General features: G+C 41.3%; 1 protein-coding gene across 1 annotated transcript in view; it reads left to right on the top strand.

Moving 5' to 3' along the window:
* ercc5 (excision repair cross-complementation group 5) overlaps nucleotides 1-18,388 on the top strand; it is a 119,266-nt gene that overhangs the window by 85,583 nt on the left and 15,295 nt on the right. The window contains exons 11-19 of the mRNA XM_078221430.1: nucleotides 335-442; nucleotides 1,458-1,633; nucleotides 3,160-3,275; nucleotides 5,424-5,516; nucleotides 6,160-6,220; nucleotides 8,279-8,422; nucleotides 12,063-12,270; nucleotides 13,861-14,799; nucleotides 17,073-17,365. Coding sequence (XP_078077556.1) covers nucleotides 335-442; nucleotides 1,458-1,633; nucleotides 3,160-3,275; nucleotides 5,424-5,516; nucleotides 6,160-6,220; nucleotides 8,279-8,422; nucleotides 12,063-12,270; nucleotides 13,861-14,799; nucleotides 17,073-17,365 — 2,138 coding nt within the window. The remainder of the gene's footprint in view (nucleotides 1-334; nucleotides 443-1,457; nucleotides 1,634-3,159; nucleotides 3,276-5,423; nucleotides 5,517-6,159; nucleotides 6,221-8,278; nucleotides 8,423-12,062; nucleotides 12,271-13,860; nucleotides 14,800-17,072; nucleotides 17,366-18,388) is intronic.

Below are 18,388 nucleotides of genomic sequence, written 5' to 3'. Positions count from 1 at the left end.
TAATAAATAAACTAAACTAAAAACCAAGGTCCCATTGGTCTGTCCAGGTGAATATCAAAGATCCCATGGAACTCTTTTGAAAAATAGTGGTGGAGTTAACCTCATTATTCAGGCAAATGTTTAGTTTGCAGTCAACATCATGAAACAGCTTATCTGGTCGTTATCACATTGGTGTTTGTGGTAATTTACTGCATGCAAATTGGCTACCATATTTCCTCATTACAACGATGCCTGTACTTCAAAAAGTACTTCATTGGCTGTAAAGTGTTGTGACATGTCTGTTGGGTATGAAAAGTGCTTTCTAAAAGCAAATCTTTTTTTTCTTGCAGATTATGAGTGATTGTAAACAGCATTATGGGAGTGAAGGGGCTATGGAAACTTTTGGAGTGCACAGGACAACCTATTAACCCAGAAACTCTTGAAGGAAAAATACTTGCTGTTGGTATCCTTTGTGTAGCTACAAGAACAACTGGTGTTCACAGTTCCGGTAGAAGCCAACAAAGCAAATTATAACTACAGGCACTTTGGTGTTACAACTTCATTATTTTTGTCTTTACTCACATAATGTTGTGAATCCCAGTGGTAATGAAGGGCTGGTATCAGCAGTGGGGAGAGTGGTCGCAGGACAAATAGGTTGAGATTAGCTTCTATGTCGAAGGTTCTTGTGTCCTGCCAAATGTTTAGCACTTGAATTGTGCATAAACCAAAAAGGGAAACAAAGTGAAAACTTTGCTGCTTTGTTTTAGCCAGGGCTTGACTCCAGATTTGGGCTGCATTGGAACATAGGGCTTAGGAGCAGGAGTTAGTCTATTCAGCCCTTTGAGCCCACTCCATGATTCAATAAGATTATGGTTGATCTGATTGTGGTCTCAACTTCACCTGCTTTTCTCCTCTCTCTTTTCTTTCTCTCTCTCTCTTCCCCCCCGCCCCCCCCCCCCCCCCCCAACCCTTGACATCCATATCAATCTAACTCTGCCTTGAATAAAATCAATGATCCTGCCTCCACTGTTTCCTGAGGAAGAGAATTCAACTGACTAACCACCCTTTAAGAAAAATAAATTCCTCATTTCCACCTTATTTTTAAACTGTGTCCCCTAGTTCTAGTCTCCCCCACAAGAGGAAGCATCCTCCTGGCATCCACCCTCTCAAGTTCCCTCAGGATCTTGTATGTTTCAATAAGATCATCTCTCATTATTCTAAACTCCAACGAATATAGGTCCAAATTGTTCAGCCTTTCTTGTTCTAAATAATGTTTATTTTTGCACACATCTATCCTTTTTGCCTTTTGGCAGTAGAATTATTTGGTGCTTTATCCATGTCATTGAAGATTTCCTACTTCTGATCTGTTGACCAGTTTAGTATCTTTTCTTCCAAGTTCATATCGGCTAGACCCCTTTTACATCCTTTAACTTTACCAAGCTGACAAAATATTTTCTTTTCTTAACCATTGTTAAAAGATATCAGCATTTGGTTAAACCAGGCAGTGAAGGGAGCACGAGATCGCCATGGTAATGCTATACCAAATGCTCACCTTCTGATTTTGCTTCATCGACTTTGCAAACTTTTGTTTCACCGAATAAGACCAGTAATTGTTTTTGATGGAAAGACACCTCTGCTCAAGAAACAAACCTTGGTAGGTATTGTCCAGTAATACATTTTCATTTCCTTGATATGTGATTAGACAAGGATTGACTGAGCTCAGTTGGCTGGACAGCTGGTTTGTGGTGCAGAGCGATGCCAACAGCGGGATTCAATTCCTGTCCCGGCTGAGGTTATTCATGAATAACTTTGCCCCTCACCTGAGGTGTAGTGATCCTCAGGTTAAAAACAGCACCAGCTAATGGTCGTCTAGGGGCAGCACGGTGGTTAGCACTGCTGCCTCACAGTGCCAGGGACCTGGGTTCAATTCCCTGCTTGGGTCACTGCCTGTGTGGAGATTGCACATTCTCCCCGTGTCTGCGTGGGTTTCCTCTAGGTGCTCCAGTTTCCTCCCACAGTCCAAAAGCCGAGCTGTTAGGTGCATTGGCCATGCTAAATTCTTCCTCCGCGTACCCGAACAGGCGCCGGAGTGTGGCAACTAGGGGATTTTCACAGTAACTTCGTTGCAGTGTTAATGTAAGCCCACTTGTGACTAATAAATAAACTTTACTTTAAAAAACTTTTACTTTTGACTATGGTGACTTTACCGACTGTATGTAATTAGGCAGCAAAAACCTTTTTTATTCATCCAAAATTTATTTTATAAAATGTTGATATTGTCACTTGTTTATAATAACTTCATTCAAGTTCAAGAAAGTTAACAATAAAATTAACCTTTTAATGCAGATTTATAGAAGTCCCTCAACAAGAGTTGAACCAGTTATTTTTTAAGGAATACAGTAAGATTTACCAACCAGAATCCTCTGTTAACTGGAATTTCTGAAAGCACAGTTTTATTTTAAAGCCAGTAACAACAATAAATTGTAAATCTGCAGAAGTTGTTCTTCGCCTTTACACTGCAATTATTGAATTATTTGGTCTGATTTGCTTATTGTGCCTGAACAAAGATATACCGCTCGAAGTAACTGACATGGATTTTTAAAAGTTGCTCTGAACCTTGTCTCAGTTGTGGTGTTAACTTGGTCTTCACTTGTGGTGGTTTTACTGTGATGCCCAGGGGCTCCCAGCAGCTTTCCCTCTTTCCGCAACCCCTCAAAGACAAAGCCTTGTCCTTTGTCTAAAGTACTGTAACTCTCCGTTATCCAGTATTTTTGGTTAAAGGGCACCACCCATTCCCAGATCATACCAGAGAACAAATATTTTACTGTATATAGGCATCATGATGGGCTCAAATCTATATTCCCTCTAAGCTGCACGCCTGCACAACCGGATAATAATTATGTCGTGCTGTGCGCTTAATTAGTACAGCCGAACTCATCCTCCCGTGCTCAGGCTAATGTGCTGTCACTCACTTTCCTGGTATTCTCTTCTCCTCCAATCACAGGCTGTTTGTTTCTCGCACTTGAAGCTAAAAGATTCAACTGCTCCATTTCAGATAAAGTTAACCTCACACTCAGTTTCCTTTGCCAAAGCGGAGTTGGTCTTTACATTGCTTTGTACATACTGTTTTGTTGCAAAATGGCACCTGTTCCTGGCGCTTGATGTTATCATCTATCTTAGATTAACAGGTGGCAGAGAAAGGAACTGGCAGTTAAAGACACAAAGAAAACTACAGATAAGCTGCTGAGAACCATTCTGAAGCAACATGCCTTGAAAAATGTTTTTGGTGGCAGAAGGTACTTAAAGTTTTAGATTTCATTGATTTCAATAAAGTCAAAAGTTTCAAAAATTTTATGTTTTGCTAAAGTAATTTTTCTCCTTTGCTGTTGCACACAGGATGTGAAAACTACACATACTGTTCAGTTTAAGGAGAGTTAGAAAAGGGGGATACTTGGGCCATGGGATCGAGTGAAGAGGCAGATGGGAGAGGGAAAGAAGTGTGAGACAAGAAGAAGAGAGTTGGGAAAGAAATGGGACAAGTTGTGGGATGGGACAGAGGGAAAAGAATCATAGAATCCTATGATTAATGGCCCATCGAACCTGCACCAACAATCCCACCCAGGGCTTATCCCTGTGACCCCATGCTAATCTCTCTGACACTAAGAGACAATTTAAGTAAAAGCAAATTACTGCGGATGCTGGAATCTGAAACCAAAAGAGAAAACGCTGGAAAATCTCAGCAGGTCTGGCAGCATCTGTAAGAGAGAAAAGAGCTGGTAAAGATCTGTAAACACAGTAACAGTTTTAACAACACCAGGTTAAAGTTCAACAGGTTTATTTGGTAGCAAATACCATTAGCTTTCGGAGCGCTGCTCCTTCGTCAGATGGAGTGGAAATCCACTCCATCTGATGAAGGAGCAGCGCTCCGAAAGCTAATGGTGTTTGCTACCAAATAAACCTGTTGAACTTTAACCTGGTGTTGTTAAAACTGTTACTGTGTTTACCCCAGTCCAACGCCGGCATCTCCACATCAAAGATCTGTAAAACAGAGAAAAGAGCTTTGACAAAGGGTCATCCGGACTCGAAACGTCAGCTCTTTTTTCTCCTTACAGATGCTGCCAAACCTGCTGAGATTTTCCAGCATTTTCTCTTTTGGAATTATAATTTATCTCCTGTGGCATGAGACCTCCAGTGGCCAAAGCCAGAAACTGCAGGCAAGCTGATAATTTTATTTTAACAATTAGTGTTACATCAACTAAGACAAAATATTGAAAATTGCAATCAGAGCCCCTCTTGCAGCCTTAACAGGTAAATTGTAATGGGAAAATATCATAAAGGACATGGGACCTTTGATGAATGTTGTCATGGAATATTGTGAACCACTAAGTGTTTTTAATAAATGAGACTTGAGTATTATGAAGAAGAAGTACATTGTAGATGTACCAGGAGATTTAAAAGGATGTAAGAATGGGAAAAGTCCAAAGGAAAATAGGCAAATAAAATTATAATTTTAAAAATGAAATGCTTTCTTTTCTCAAGTGATTGGATAAGCTGTTCGAAGGCCTTTGCAACTCTTGGTAGCCTGCTGAACGATATACAACTTCAGCCAATTTTCTCTAATGCTGCCAAGAGATGCAAAAAGTGATTAAACCTCTGCCTCCAATAGTGCGCTTGAAAATTTGGTAAAACCAGAAAATTATATCTGATTGCTTTCCACACCACGTGCCATGTATTATTGCTTCAAATACTGCACCATTGATGTGTAACCCAGTCTTAAGTTATAATAATTCAGACTGTGGATGCAATTTCTTTCCAATCAAATTTTAGTTTAATGTCAGACCTGAGTAAATAGTTGAAAGTCAATTAATGCAAGGTCATTGTCACATAGCAGCAAGTCATCAACATGTGTTCAGGTCGTTAGGGGACAGATAAATTGCTGCAAATGGCGCAGATCCATTTGTTTGATATGACCATGCTAATGCAAAAGAGAAAGTGATCACTGACATGACATAGTAGCCACAGTGATGTATGGTAGGATTTTCCAGTGAGCAGAATTACTGTGTCTGAGTACTGCAGTTCTTTTGCTTAACATTAGTGGCATCAAGAGGTTAAAATTATTTTCTATTTGAGAAGAGACTGATGCCATTGAATCAATATGTAAATAAAATTGTTAACCGTCACACTGACATTTCTAAAAACAGGGACTGTGGAGAGGGAATGTTGGAGACAGGTTGTAAAGTTTTGCGCTGATAAACTCTAATCTTTGAAGCTTTTTGATCCTAAATGCTCATCAATGTATTTTATTCCATTCTCTGATGTGAGTGAAAAAGATGGAGTGATTGAAAAATAGCATTTGTGAATTAACTTTTCTGTTACATTAGCAATCAGAGAAAAATTCCTATTGGAAATTAAATGTTTTAGCAAAGTATTTATCTTACCAACAGTGATGAGGTCATACCCAGCCTTTCTCAGGTGAGAAGAGGAGAACGTGAGGACATTTTTATTCTGCCTTCCTTGGTAAAGAAAGAGGAAAACAGGTTTGATTTTTTTTAAACAAAACTCTAATGACACCAATCATACAATCCCCACAGTGCAGAAAGAGGCAATTTAGCCCATCGCGTCTGCTCCGATCACAATCCCACCCAGGCCCTATCCCCATAACCTCATTTATTTACATCACTAATCCCCTGACACGAAGGGGCAATTTTGCATGGTCAATCAACTTAACCCGCACATTTTTGGACTGTGGGAGGAGACTGGAGCACCTGGAGCAAACCCACGCAGACACGGGGAGAACATGCAAACGCCACACAGACAGCCATCCCAAGCTGGAAATCAACCTGGGCCCCTGGCGTTGGAAAGCGAGCAAAACCCTGATGTGCTGGGTTTAAAATCATTGGCAAAAGACCCCATGCATATTCCTTCTCCCTTTATCACGTTCTGGAGCATTCTGCATCCACGCCATTGGCCTAGGACGCACAGTCCCGGAAATGGAACAACACACTTCAGGTGTGTTATTCCTACTCATTGCCAGGGCAACAGGAAACTATGCCCATTTTTAGTTTTATCTTCATAATATTTGACTTTTAAATGTTAACTTGATGAAATTTGCTATTGAGAGGATATTTATAATCTTTATTGATGTCCTCTTCGTACAAGCAATCTTTTACTGTTTTTTAGTTCAGATGAAGAGGCAGAAAAGGAGTGGGAAGAACGCATGAACAATGAGAAACTATTCCAGGTGAAGTATCTGCATTGGTTGTGTGTGCATGTGCATGTACTGTCATGTGTTTTGTAAAAAAAACATCTGCTGGATCCATTGAGGAACTGGACCCATTGGTTCCTTTCACCATTCTTATTCGGTATATTTTATTTCTTTGCAGATTGTGCAATGAAGTCAGGTTGTGTCCACTATCATGGGCACAGTATTATTATAAAAGAAGTACGGGTTGTAATGTACTCATTGCAAACAGGTATATGCTGCTTGTTATTTTGATAAACAATGTGAAATTGTGGAAGGAAATGGATCCCTTAACTGCAAAATTTTGGGAAAAAAATCACAATTTTATATTTAATTGTTAGATATATGTTGACAACATTCAATTTTACAGAAGGAAAACACTGCAAATGCTTGAATATGAAATTCAAAAGAGAAATCCTGGCCATACTCAGCTGGTCAGGAAATGTCCATAAAGAGAGTAAACATTTCCTATCAATTGCCTTTCAAAAGAACTGGCAGATGTTAGAGGTAAACAGTCTTCAAACAAGCGCAGACTCAGGAAAGAAAATGGGAGAAGTCCATGATTGGGTGAAGGGAAAAACTGATTAAATGGGAAAAGTGTTGATGGTGCATTGCAAAAGGAGGTAATAATGCGGCAAGTATAGACCCAAAAGCTAGGTCCTGAGGAGGTGTAAATCACAGAATCTCAGAATTGTTAACAGTGCAGCAAAAGACCATTCAGACCATCATGTCTGCTCTGACTCTCCAACTGAGCATTACGATGTAGTGCCATTCTTCTGCCTTTTCAACTGCACATTTTTCTATTCAAATAGTTGAATGCCTCAATGGAACCTGAAATGGTTATAATGGAAAAGCAGAGTGGAAAGGAAGCATGGAAATTGTTGCAGAATATGGTGAAAATAAGGCTGGTAGACACTAAGCAATTAGCACAAAGGTACCAGCAATGTATATTATTAAATCAGTCCCCTCCTTGCACGTGAAATGAGTCATGATCAGCAGAATCCAAACCATCACATAATTATTTGAATGCAGCATTAAGAATGAAGGAATTTGGCAGGAGCTGCAATATTAATTCAGAAATAAAAGTGAAGGGTCAATATTCTGGATTTTATGTTAATCAGCATAACTTTTAACCAGAAAACCTGTGCTCACTTGGTTCCCCACCTCCGACAGATTGGTGAATAATGATGATTTCTCTGGGGTAACGATCATATTGATTATTGGTTGAGGAAGAAAGAGAACATGTATTCATAAATGTTATTTTAAATATAGATCTCACTGTTACAACATTGTTACGGTAAAATGTATTGAGTGCAAATCTTCTGTTAAGTATCATATTACCAGTGCTTTTGTATTAGCCCCTGTGTAATGATGCTTTGTGTTTTAAGGAAAGCCAAGTGCTTTTACAACCTTTCCTTCCATAATTTGCTTAAAAAATCTTTTGCATAATTTCCAGCTGACAAAAATTGAAAATGAAGCCAAAAGGGGGGAAGCCAAATGCATGTCTGCAGAGCCAAATGCTCTGACGAAGAGTCACCCTGACTCAAAATGTTAGCATCTGTGGAGAGAGAACAGAGCCATCAGAACTGCTGAGATTTTCCAGCACTGTTTTGTTTCAGATTCCAGCGTCTGCAGTATTTTGCCTTTATATTATATGCATGTCATGTTCCTCTGCCCTCAACATTTGATCATTTTGTTCCTTTTGCCAATCCTGATATTATCTTCTTTTCCTGCAAAAATCTTTCCAACTGCTGTCACTACCCTCCCATCTCATCAATGCCCTCCTCCAATTCTTTTGTTTTTAAGATCTTTTTATTATTAGGTGACTATTCTTGAGCTGATAAGTTTTTTAAAGTGCAACAAGAGCCATATATGTGAGGCTATCCTTGAACAGCTGGTCAATGTGTACCCTTCTCTTCCTGCTCCCTACAACACAATTCCCTGATTTCTTGACTAATACAAAAATCCTTCAGGATAATTTGAGCCTCTACTGTATCTTATTCTTAGATGTTGAAAAACAGTAACTAATGCTATTTTTAAAATTTCAATTCCATTTAGAATACATTTCTTGAGAATCCTCATTCTGTAGACATTGAATCAGAAGACTTTGCTAGCTTACCTCCAGAGATAAGACATGAAATCCTGACGGACCTCAAAGAGTTCACCAAGCGTCGAAGAAGTCTATTGCAGACCATGCCTCAGGTATCTTCATTGTTTTATAGTGGCAAAAATGCATGACAAGTTTTATGCTGGGGTGAGTTTGTGAATGTATGCTTTATCTAATCTTAAAACACAAAACCTTTATGAACAAATGAAGAGGGACATAGTAGAGTGCTTGCCTCTGTGTTAACTCAATGTTATTCTTTGAGGCTTTTCCCTGTCTGGTTGATGCTCTGTAATTACTGTAAGCTGAAAAAAACAATCTTTTTATTCGGAACTTTCATCTCACGGAGGAGGCTTCAGACCAATCCACACCAAACAACCTGCACTGAAAACACTGCACACGTTTTGGCAGCTGTGACAAATTCTACCACGATGGCTGAGACAATTCATAAATTCTAAAACAATCAACAACATCCTAAATAAAACAACCAACAGCATTCTTTAAAAAAAAAAATCTATTTCCTCTCTCCCAAAGTTAACAGATCCTTTTGAAAATTCCAGGATGTGGATTCATTTCCATATCATCACCACAAACTAATAATTTCTTCTGTGGGCCATACCTTATATGGTCTTGCTGAAATCTGTCCGTTAGTTTTTGAAATATACTGATAACAACCGACTAACAAACAAACGGAAACATTGGGCCAAATCTTCTGGTCTCCATGGGAATTACCTGGGAAGTTTCAGCTTCCAGTGGGCAATTTCCTTGATTCCTGGAACCCTCCATGAAAGTCTCTGACTCTGAGCTAGGACTGGAGAATTCGGAAAGATCCATGGTACTTGCCTGAACAGTTATCCAGGAAATATTAAACAGATTAAAATCTAGTTTAACATCTGAATAATGTGCCCACCGACTTCTGACCACCCAATTACCCCTGCTGACCAGAATATCCAACACCCCCTCTCCCCCACATCCGACTACTCCATCTGACGATCCCCCAACCAGACTCATCTCGTCCTCTCGAGCATGCTACACCTGGTCCGATTGCCAACCCCTGCCTCCCCACTGCCTAACCAGACCTGATTCCTCACCCAACCTGATTACCTGCCCTCCCAACCTGACTATCAAACTAACTCCCCCCACAACCTATCCACCTCACACTCCATACCGACTTCCACCTCTTATCCACCTCCTCCCCCCCCCCCTTATCCACCTCCACCTCGTATCCACCCAATCTTTATCCACCTCCGCCCTGTATCCACCTCATTGCTGCACTTCAGAAGATTTACACCTATACCACCCCAAGTCACAATTTTCAAATTAATCCAGTTAATTTTTTTGCCATAGATTTACAGCAATTAGGTTGTATTAATTAACCTATTAGTGGAAATTGTATAACACACCAGTAGTATCGAGCATGTTGAGAGAGTTTCACAAGATTCCAAAACAGAGGAGTGGAGCTTTACTAGTAGTGAATGTGGTTTGAAAATCAGGGCTATAGTGTTATTGATCGACCCCAAACCTCTGCTTGCCACTAATGAGGCTCCATGATGATGGCTTAGTTTTGTAAAAGTTTGTGTCAGGTCTGTTGAAAAATGTTCTTCCTGTTGTTCTAATAATCTGATAAATTGGAGTTGGTGCTGTTGTTACAACTGTGTGCCTGGGACTGAATGCAAAGTTTTGTACGCTCTCAACACTAGGAATTCTTGTCCTCGCTAGGCTAATCACATTCTTAGCATGTTACCTCTCACAACAAGAGGCTCAGATACTATTTATCACTGCAACAATTATGCTGCAAAAACCTATTGTTACTGTAATACCTATAATGTTACAATATATGCTTTAAAAAACTGAAGAGACAGACTTCTAGTATTTTTACTCTTTCCCTCTCCCTTCTATATAAGCATACAATGATGTTTATATTTTAATCTCTGCAACAACAGTTTGCATTGATATAGTGACTTTAACAGAATCAAACGTCCCAGAGTTCTTCTCAGAAATGTTACCAAACAAAATATGACCCCAAACCATGTTGGGACAGATGACCAAAAGCTTAATCAAAGAGAAAGCTGAAGAGATCCCAGAGCTTGGGGAGCTAGGCAGCTAACATCATGGCTGCCAGTGATTTAAAATGGGGGGGTGTGCGGGAGATCAGAATTGGAGGAACGCTGGTATCTGAGGGTTGTGGGCTGGAGGATTAGGGAAGGCTGAGACCATAGACAGCTTTGAAAGCACAGTTGAGAGTTTTGAAATTGAGGGGTGGCAAACAACATGGGCGGAATTTTATGAGAATGATTCTAAGTGTCCAGCTAGCTTGAAAATGGGAGAGTTGCAGATCCGATTTTTGAGCGAGTTTCTACGCCCAATCTTGTACACATAGTGCATGAAAAGATCAGCTAGACCATTCCTAGCTGCTACAGGCAGTGGGCGGGGCTTAATTTACCAGCCAGCCTGCGGAACTATTGCGCCATCCTCTGTCTGAACATGCGCAACAGCAACAGCAGAGGTCTGACAGAGAGAGAGAGAGCTTTCAGGCCTCTGCTGTTGTAGCCAGCCTGAACACTACCCCCACTAATCGCAGGCAGAGTGCGCAGTGGGGCCCCCCTCCCCGATCATGCCATCCCAGCCTGGCCCACCCCAGGCCCTGCCCATAAGCTCCCCCCCCGAAGGCCCACCCCGGCACTTCCCCGTGGGTGCCCAGTGGAAATTGCCAAGGTGCCCCTTGGGCAGTGCTAGGATGCCAGGATGGCACTGCCCAAGGGGCACTCCTTCCCTTGCCCTCGTCCTCCCTGGGGGGGTCTCAATGGTCTCCAGTTCTACCGGCGAGGACAACACGACTGTTCCCATTCATGGGAGCACGTGTTTTCCTCGTCGAAGAGAACCCCCCCCCCCGGTTAGGCCACAAAGGCAAACGAGCCCAGAATACCATGCAAATGAACATAATAATAAATTTAAATAATTTATTCAGCCTCTCAACTGAAATGGGCAAGAGGCTGACCTCGCCGGAAATCCAGCTCCCGTAAGACCGTGAAAGCCAAAAAATAGGGCATGACCATAGATCAGCCAGCACGGTGAACACGGTGTGAGTTAGTCTATGGCTGAGCTCAAGTTTAAGCTTGTGGAAAATGGGAGGCCATTGGAATAGTCAAATCTAGAGATAACAAATACGCAGATGAGTTATCAGTTGCAGATACGATGAAGCAGAGATGGGGTTGGGCAGTGTTACAGAGATGGAAGTAAGCACTCTTGATGATGGTGCAGATATATAATGAGAAGCTTATCTCAGGGTCACCTATGATACCAAGGTTGTGAATGGTCTGATTTGGCCTCAGCCAATTGCTGGGAAGAAGGATGGAATTAATACCTAGGGAACAAAAGTTTGTGGTAGGGGCTGAAAAATGGAGTTTGGGTACCATTTCCTATCAGTTATCTAAGTATTTTATCATCAAAACTTATATTTTATGTTGACATGAGACTCTTGCATTATGGCCATATTTTTATGCAATAAGTAATGTTCTACTATCCTGGCAGGAGACAAACCACATAATGGGGGGCCTGCCTGGCAGAAAGAAAAGATATTATGACAAAATAGTGCGTTTCTTAAAAGTAATGAATAATTACGTGAATTATATGTGTTAATTTAGGGTTGACCTTTAGGGGAAATAATTCTTTAAGTCAGGATTTTTTATGTCTAAGCAGAGATTTGTTTTGTAAATCTTGTTACTATTCTTTTCAAAGGAGTCGACAGATTTTTCCCAGTACCAACTGACGGGTCTCCTTAAACGCAACAAACTTAACCAACATATTGAAGGCGTTCAGAAAGAGATGAATAAACAATACTCCGGGCAAATTCAAATGGAGTGTAATAGTGAGGGGGGATTCATAAAGGACATGGAAACCAGACGGCTTGTATCAGAAGATGCTTCACACTATATTCTGATAAAAGGTACAGTGAATATAATTGAACAAGCAAGTGATTGCCATGTATCAATAATGGATGTTTTATTAAGGTTTTGCATTAACATTGCAACTCCACATACAGTGCCTATTTCATTCAAAGCTTTAGTAACAACCAAGTCAAAAAAAAATTCTGCTTTTGTAGTACAGCAGGAAGACACAATAAAGAATAATTTCAGGCTTAATTAGTGTCATCAATAAAAATATTTAAAGATGAATGGAAATGGCACATTTTTATCCTCCCCCGTGTTTATTTGCTACCCTGTTTTTCTGTTTGGCCCCATTCTTTATGCATTGGACAATGCTCCATTTTCATGCACTGGAATTTATACTAACAGTGCAGTACACATTTGCAATGTGTTCATCAATTTGTATTTATACCCAAATGATAAGGAAATTACTCACTCCATCCTTTCAGCAGATATTTTCTCCAGATCTCCTTTTGCTATGAAGAAATTATCCCTTTTTAATAAGAAAATATATTTATTCTTACCGTCTGCAAGTTTTAGATTGACTAGTGACATTTAATCTTAACAGTTTTCAAATGAAATAACTTTTTCCAGTAGATACTTATTTACTTATCCTAAACTTTATTCACCAGGGGTCTAGTTTTATTTTCTTTTTAAATTCATTCATGGGATGTGGGGTGCCATTGGTTAGGCAGCATTTTATTGCCCATCCCTAATTGCCCTAGAGAAGATGGTGGTGAGCTGCTTCTTGAACTGCTGCAATCCCTGTTCTGTTAGGGAGGGAGTTTCAGGACAGTGAAGAAACGACACTATATTTTCAATTCAGAACGATGGGTGGCTTGGATGGGAACTTCCAGGTGGTGGTGTTTCCAAGTATCTGCTGCCCTTGTCCTTCTAGATGGTAGTAGTTGTGGGTTTGGAAGCTGCTACCTGAGGAGGGTTGGTGAATTCCTGCAGTGCATCCTGCTGCTACTGTGCGTCAGTGGTGAAGGGAGTGCATGTTTGTGGATGGGCTGACAATTGGGTGGGCTGCTTTGTCCTGGATGGTGGTAAGTACCTCAAGTATTGATGGAGGTGCACTCATCCAAGCAAGTAGAAATTATTCCATCACACTCCTGACTTGTGCCTCGCAGATGGAGGACAGGCTTTGGTGAATCAGAAGGTGAGTTACTTGCCGCAAGAGTCCTAGTTTCTAGTAAGGAGTGATGGCGGTGGTGGAGGTGGGGCATGTTAATTACAACACAGAGAAAATCAAACATTTTCCGATTTATGAACTCTCCATTGAGCAATAATTGTCATTACTAATGAAAATATTACACATTGATTAAGAAAATCAAAACTAAAATGATTTTGGGTGGTTTACCAGTTTGTTTCATATTTTATCTTTAATAACCTGAGACTATGACAGAGTCAAACATCTGATTGAGGTTCATTGAAGTTCCATAAATCCAATAAATATCCATGGTAATTACAGATGTTATACAAATAATGTGTATTGATGATTAACTGAACTTCATTAGACTGTACTTATTCTCCACATTTCAAAAGATCTGCATGCCAGAAGCAATAAATTGAATACTATAATCCACGTACATTTCTTGAATTTCCAGGGATCCAATCAAAAAACAATGAAGATAAGGAGACAGATCGGCAAAATACACCAGAGAAAATCACCAATTCAGCAGATGCAGAACTGGTCTCAAACACTGGTTGGGCGCCCGTCAAAGATTCAAGTTCATCCTCTCCTCTCACGGCAAGCTCATCCACAGCTCAGAATGACGGTGCTGCTGCTCCTGCTTCCCCAAGGACTATGCTGGCTATACAAGCAGCCATGTTAGAAAGTAGCTCAGATGAGGAAATGGAATTTGGGCAAGATAACAACTTGTTTCCTATTGAGTTTGGTGGTACTATGCATTCGGCAAACACCGCTGCCAAAAATTTAAATTTGTCACCAGAAGCTCATCGTGCCATCCAGCAGGCTTTACAAGATAATGAACTGACAGACAATGTAAACAAGGACAGCAAGAATGATGATGATAGTACTAGAAAACAAAGGGTTAGGATCTGCAGTTCAAATAATGAAGATGTATTTGACAGTGAAAATCAGTTTCTGAATCAAACTACCCAAAATAAACCAGTAATATCAGGAACTGTTCAAAGTTGCAAAATGCAAGAAATGTTTCCTGTAGGAGATCAAATTCCTGATGCTTTGAAAGTGCAGGAAGATCATGCCAAAATGCATTCAGGAAATGATGAAGAAATAATTCTTAACAGCAAAGAATATGTTCATCCATCTGCAACAGCTAACTTAGCAGAAAATAGCAATACAAACACTAAAGCAATTCCAAACATGGATCATCCTTCATTTTCTGGTGTTGCTATGGGCATCCAGCATGTTGATAGTGTAAAACTGACCCCACACACACAGACAAAAGGAGAGATAGATCTCAAGAGTTTCATTTCTTCTGTGAAAGGAAAGCAAAGTTCAGCAGAAGAAACTGATCATCAGGGAATGTGCACTGAGAATGAAGGTGGAAGTGACTCTGAGGGTAAGCTTTGTTTTTTTTTAAATCTGAGAAATAGAAATGGAAAGCCAAAGGCTATTGTGCAGGCAGGAAGGCTTAAAAGAGTAAGAAAGATAATTAATATCAATAAGAATTTATTGTCAAATCTCAGCATTTTTATTGATCACTCCAATTCTGAAACTGTACCTCTCTACAAAGTGTAACCAAAGTCCGAGCAAACTGTTCAGAAACTGCTGACCCTCCCTTATGTGTTGGACTGTTTCCAACTTGTACATGAGCTGAATGACCCTGAGCTGGAGAGATTCGAGGTGGAGATATCTACTTTAATCATAGAAACCCTACAGTGCAGAAGGAGGCCATTCAGCCCATCGAGTCTACATTGACAACAATCCCACCTAGGCCCTACCCCCACATATTTACCCCACTAATCCCTCCAACCTACACATCCCGGGACACTAACGGGCAATTTAGTATGGCCAATGCACCTAACCCACACATCTTTGGACTGTGGGAAGAAACTGGAGCACCCGGAGGAAACCCATGCAGACACGGGGAGAATGTGCAAACTCCACACACAGTCACCTAAACCAGGAATCGAACCCGAGTTCCTGGAGCTCTGAGGTTGCAGTGCTAACCACTGCCACCGTGTTCACTCAGCACACTCTAATTGTCTGTAAACTCCAGTACACTGCAGCCCCGACAGACAACTTGCTCTGCCCGATCTTAGGGCCCAATTTTACAAAAGATTGGGGTGCGAAATCGCGATAAAGTCGGGCGTCGGGCCTTTAACGCGATCTGCACCCGAATCCGAGCAGATCGCGGCTTTACCGACACCCGATTCAGGCAGATCGGGCGGCCCGATGATTTAAATGCATTAGCATGCATTTAAATCGACTTAATGAACCGCACACCCAACTCTACTGCCAAATCCCCCTCTACGGTCTTCTGGCCCGTTCCACATCCGCGCTTTTAGCGACCTGCAGAATAAAAGTCCGAAGCGGATTTCTATTCTACAGGGGAACCTCCGAAGCCCTCTCTGCCCTTGTGAAGTCACCATCCTCCTCGACCATCCTTCGCAGACCTCCCCGCTAACCACCCCGCCAGACCCCCGCCCCCCGGATCAGACCCGCCTGGGAGGCAGGCCCCCCTCGGCAGACCTCACCCCTGCCCCCCCGGGATTGGACCCCCCTGTGAGGCAGGCCCCTCCTCGGCAGAGCACAACCCCAACTTACCTCGATTGCTGGTCTCCCTCCACCATCCTTCCGACCTGCAGTCCTTCGAGAGCCTGCAGCACCTTCCTGGCCTTCCGCTGATCTGTAACTGGATTGTTGATGCTCAAATGTTCAGAGTCCTGTGATGAACTTGGAAGAATTGTTCCCGTGGTGGAACTTGGTTGGAAATAAGATTCAAAGAGATTACTAAATCTTGTTTTCATCTGAACATTGCACAGAATTAGAGGAATTCCCTTTGGAAGATAATGTCAAAATTATAATGGCAGGAACTAAAAACCTGACAGTCAAAAATTTGGGAAAATATTTCAAAATATGGATGGGGGGGATATATACGGGGGTTGAGGCTGGCCCCGACTTATCTGGGAGGGGGGTCCAGCGATCAAGATGTGGGGGTTTTCGCACAGCCAGTATGTGGGGATCGAGGGGCTGGCCAGCGATCGGGAGGCCGATAGTGCAGGGCCACTGCATGTGCGCTGATCTCGGTGCTGACAGATTGGCGCATGCACGGTGATTTTTCACATGAATCACGCTATTGCAGTGCAAAGTGGAAGATTCGTTTTGAAAATCCTGCTGAAAATACCAGTGGGATTTACTCCAGTTTTTACACGAATTTGACACTTAAAATTTTTTTGGGAGAATCCCACCCCTTGTTTTTATTCCATTAATAGTAGCCTGAAGTTTCTTTTAAAAGAAGCATCTCTTCCTCTGCACCTCATTCCCACTTGCAACATTAGCATCCTTAATGGCAACTCTGTGCTATCACTTAGTTTGGTACATTGGTTATTTATAGTAGGTAAGGTAAATATTATTACCAGTATTTCAACAAGCAGTTGATCAGGAGATCAAGACTGCCGGGGGAGGGGATGAATTACAAAAAACCTGCCCTGTTATTTGCAGTTTCTGCTGTTCCACAGGTACCTAAGTTGTAGTGTAGCAAATAATAAGGTACAGTGAATTCTTTCAAAAGAGCTTGAATACAGTCTGTGAAATTCTTTGGGCTTGGGGACATGATTTTTTTTTCAATTTCACCTCACAATTTCTAACTATCTTTGTTTTAACATTCAGGTAGCTTCATTGAAGTTGTAATCGACACCAGTAAAGCGGACCCACACAATGAGCTCTTTCCTCCAGATATTTTCATTCCCTTGACGCCTGCGACTGAACCCACACCAGCATCTGGTGGTAATGTGGAAGTTACTTCAGAAATTATACAGACAGCTGCTGAAAAACAAACAGAGGCTTTTGTCCATGAACATTTGGAAGAAGATGTCCAACCGAGGATGCAAGTGGAGGTGGACCAGCACAAACAAACACGTGTGGGAGAAGCCACAACAGATGACTGGAATGACCTGGATCTGGTAAAGTTGAACCAACCTTCATATTCTTGTTTCCAATTCGTTCAGAAACTTACTGGAGTCAATAAACTGAGGTCCTTTAGCTGGACAAAAGACCCCATGGCATTGTTTGAGGAAGAGTAAAGGAGTTTTGGCCAACGTTTACCCATCAACCAGCATCACTAAAGTAGTTTGATCGGTCACCTAATTTAATACTGTTTGTGGCATCGTGCTTTGTGCTAGTTAGCTGCTGCTTTTCGTTACAACAGTGACCAAACTACAAAAGTAATCAATTCACTTTAAAGCGCATCCAGAGACTGAGAAAGGCCGGTATCAATGCAAGTTGCAGATATCATTTGTTGGCAATCAAGGATCCATGGACTGATTTGCTAAAGGGAACTTATAACTTTATTATGGTGCCATCTTGTTGTCTTAGTTGAAGGTAATAGGTAATACAGAGAGGTTGTAAGAGCTAAATTTAGACTAAAGTGTATACATTTACTCCCACCTCCTCAAAAATAATGTGTATGAGGAAAATTCATTGTATACAGTAAAAGATTAATGTGCTGTTTGTGGAAACTGTTGACGCCCATGTGAGTGACCAATGCATTGGAGATTACACTGTTATCATGGATTGATAGGCCTAAAATGTTGTATGCAGCTGTTTGAGTATTCAGCCACTCGGTGCAGCAGAGGATAGCATCAGAGTCAGGGCTGAGAAACACAGTCCTGGACCAGGTCCATAACAGTCGCTCAAATGGGTTGAAGTTGTGTGGAGGATCACATGATAAATACTGCTGACATGAAGTAACAAAAGACGTGTAATGGTGAGATGGAGATCCTGTCCTAAACCAAACTGTGTTTCTGATATACTATTCCTCGGAGGTAGCAAGCCTCCCTGCAAGTTGTCAGAGAATCTGAGAGGGGCAGCTATGTTGAATACAATTTTCTCCTAGTCAGTTGATTTTAAAGCAACAGTGTTAGAGGCCTAAGAACAGTTCACTGCCTGCTCTCTGCTACAGTCAATGTATGTCCCAGAGATATCAG

The sequence above is a fragment of the Mustelus asterias genome, chromosome 10 (assembly GCF_964213995.1).
Source record: "Mustelus asterias chromosome 10, sMusAst1.hap1.1, whole genome shotgun sequence".
Lineage (NCBI taxonomy): Eukaryota > Metazoa > Chordata > Chondrichthyes > Carcharhiniformes > Triakidae > Mustelus > Mustelus asterias.
Note: the sequence above shows the minus strand (reverse complement) of the source record. Positions and strands in the feature narration are given on the sequence as shown.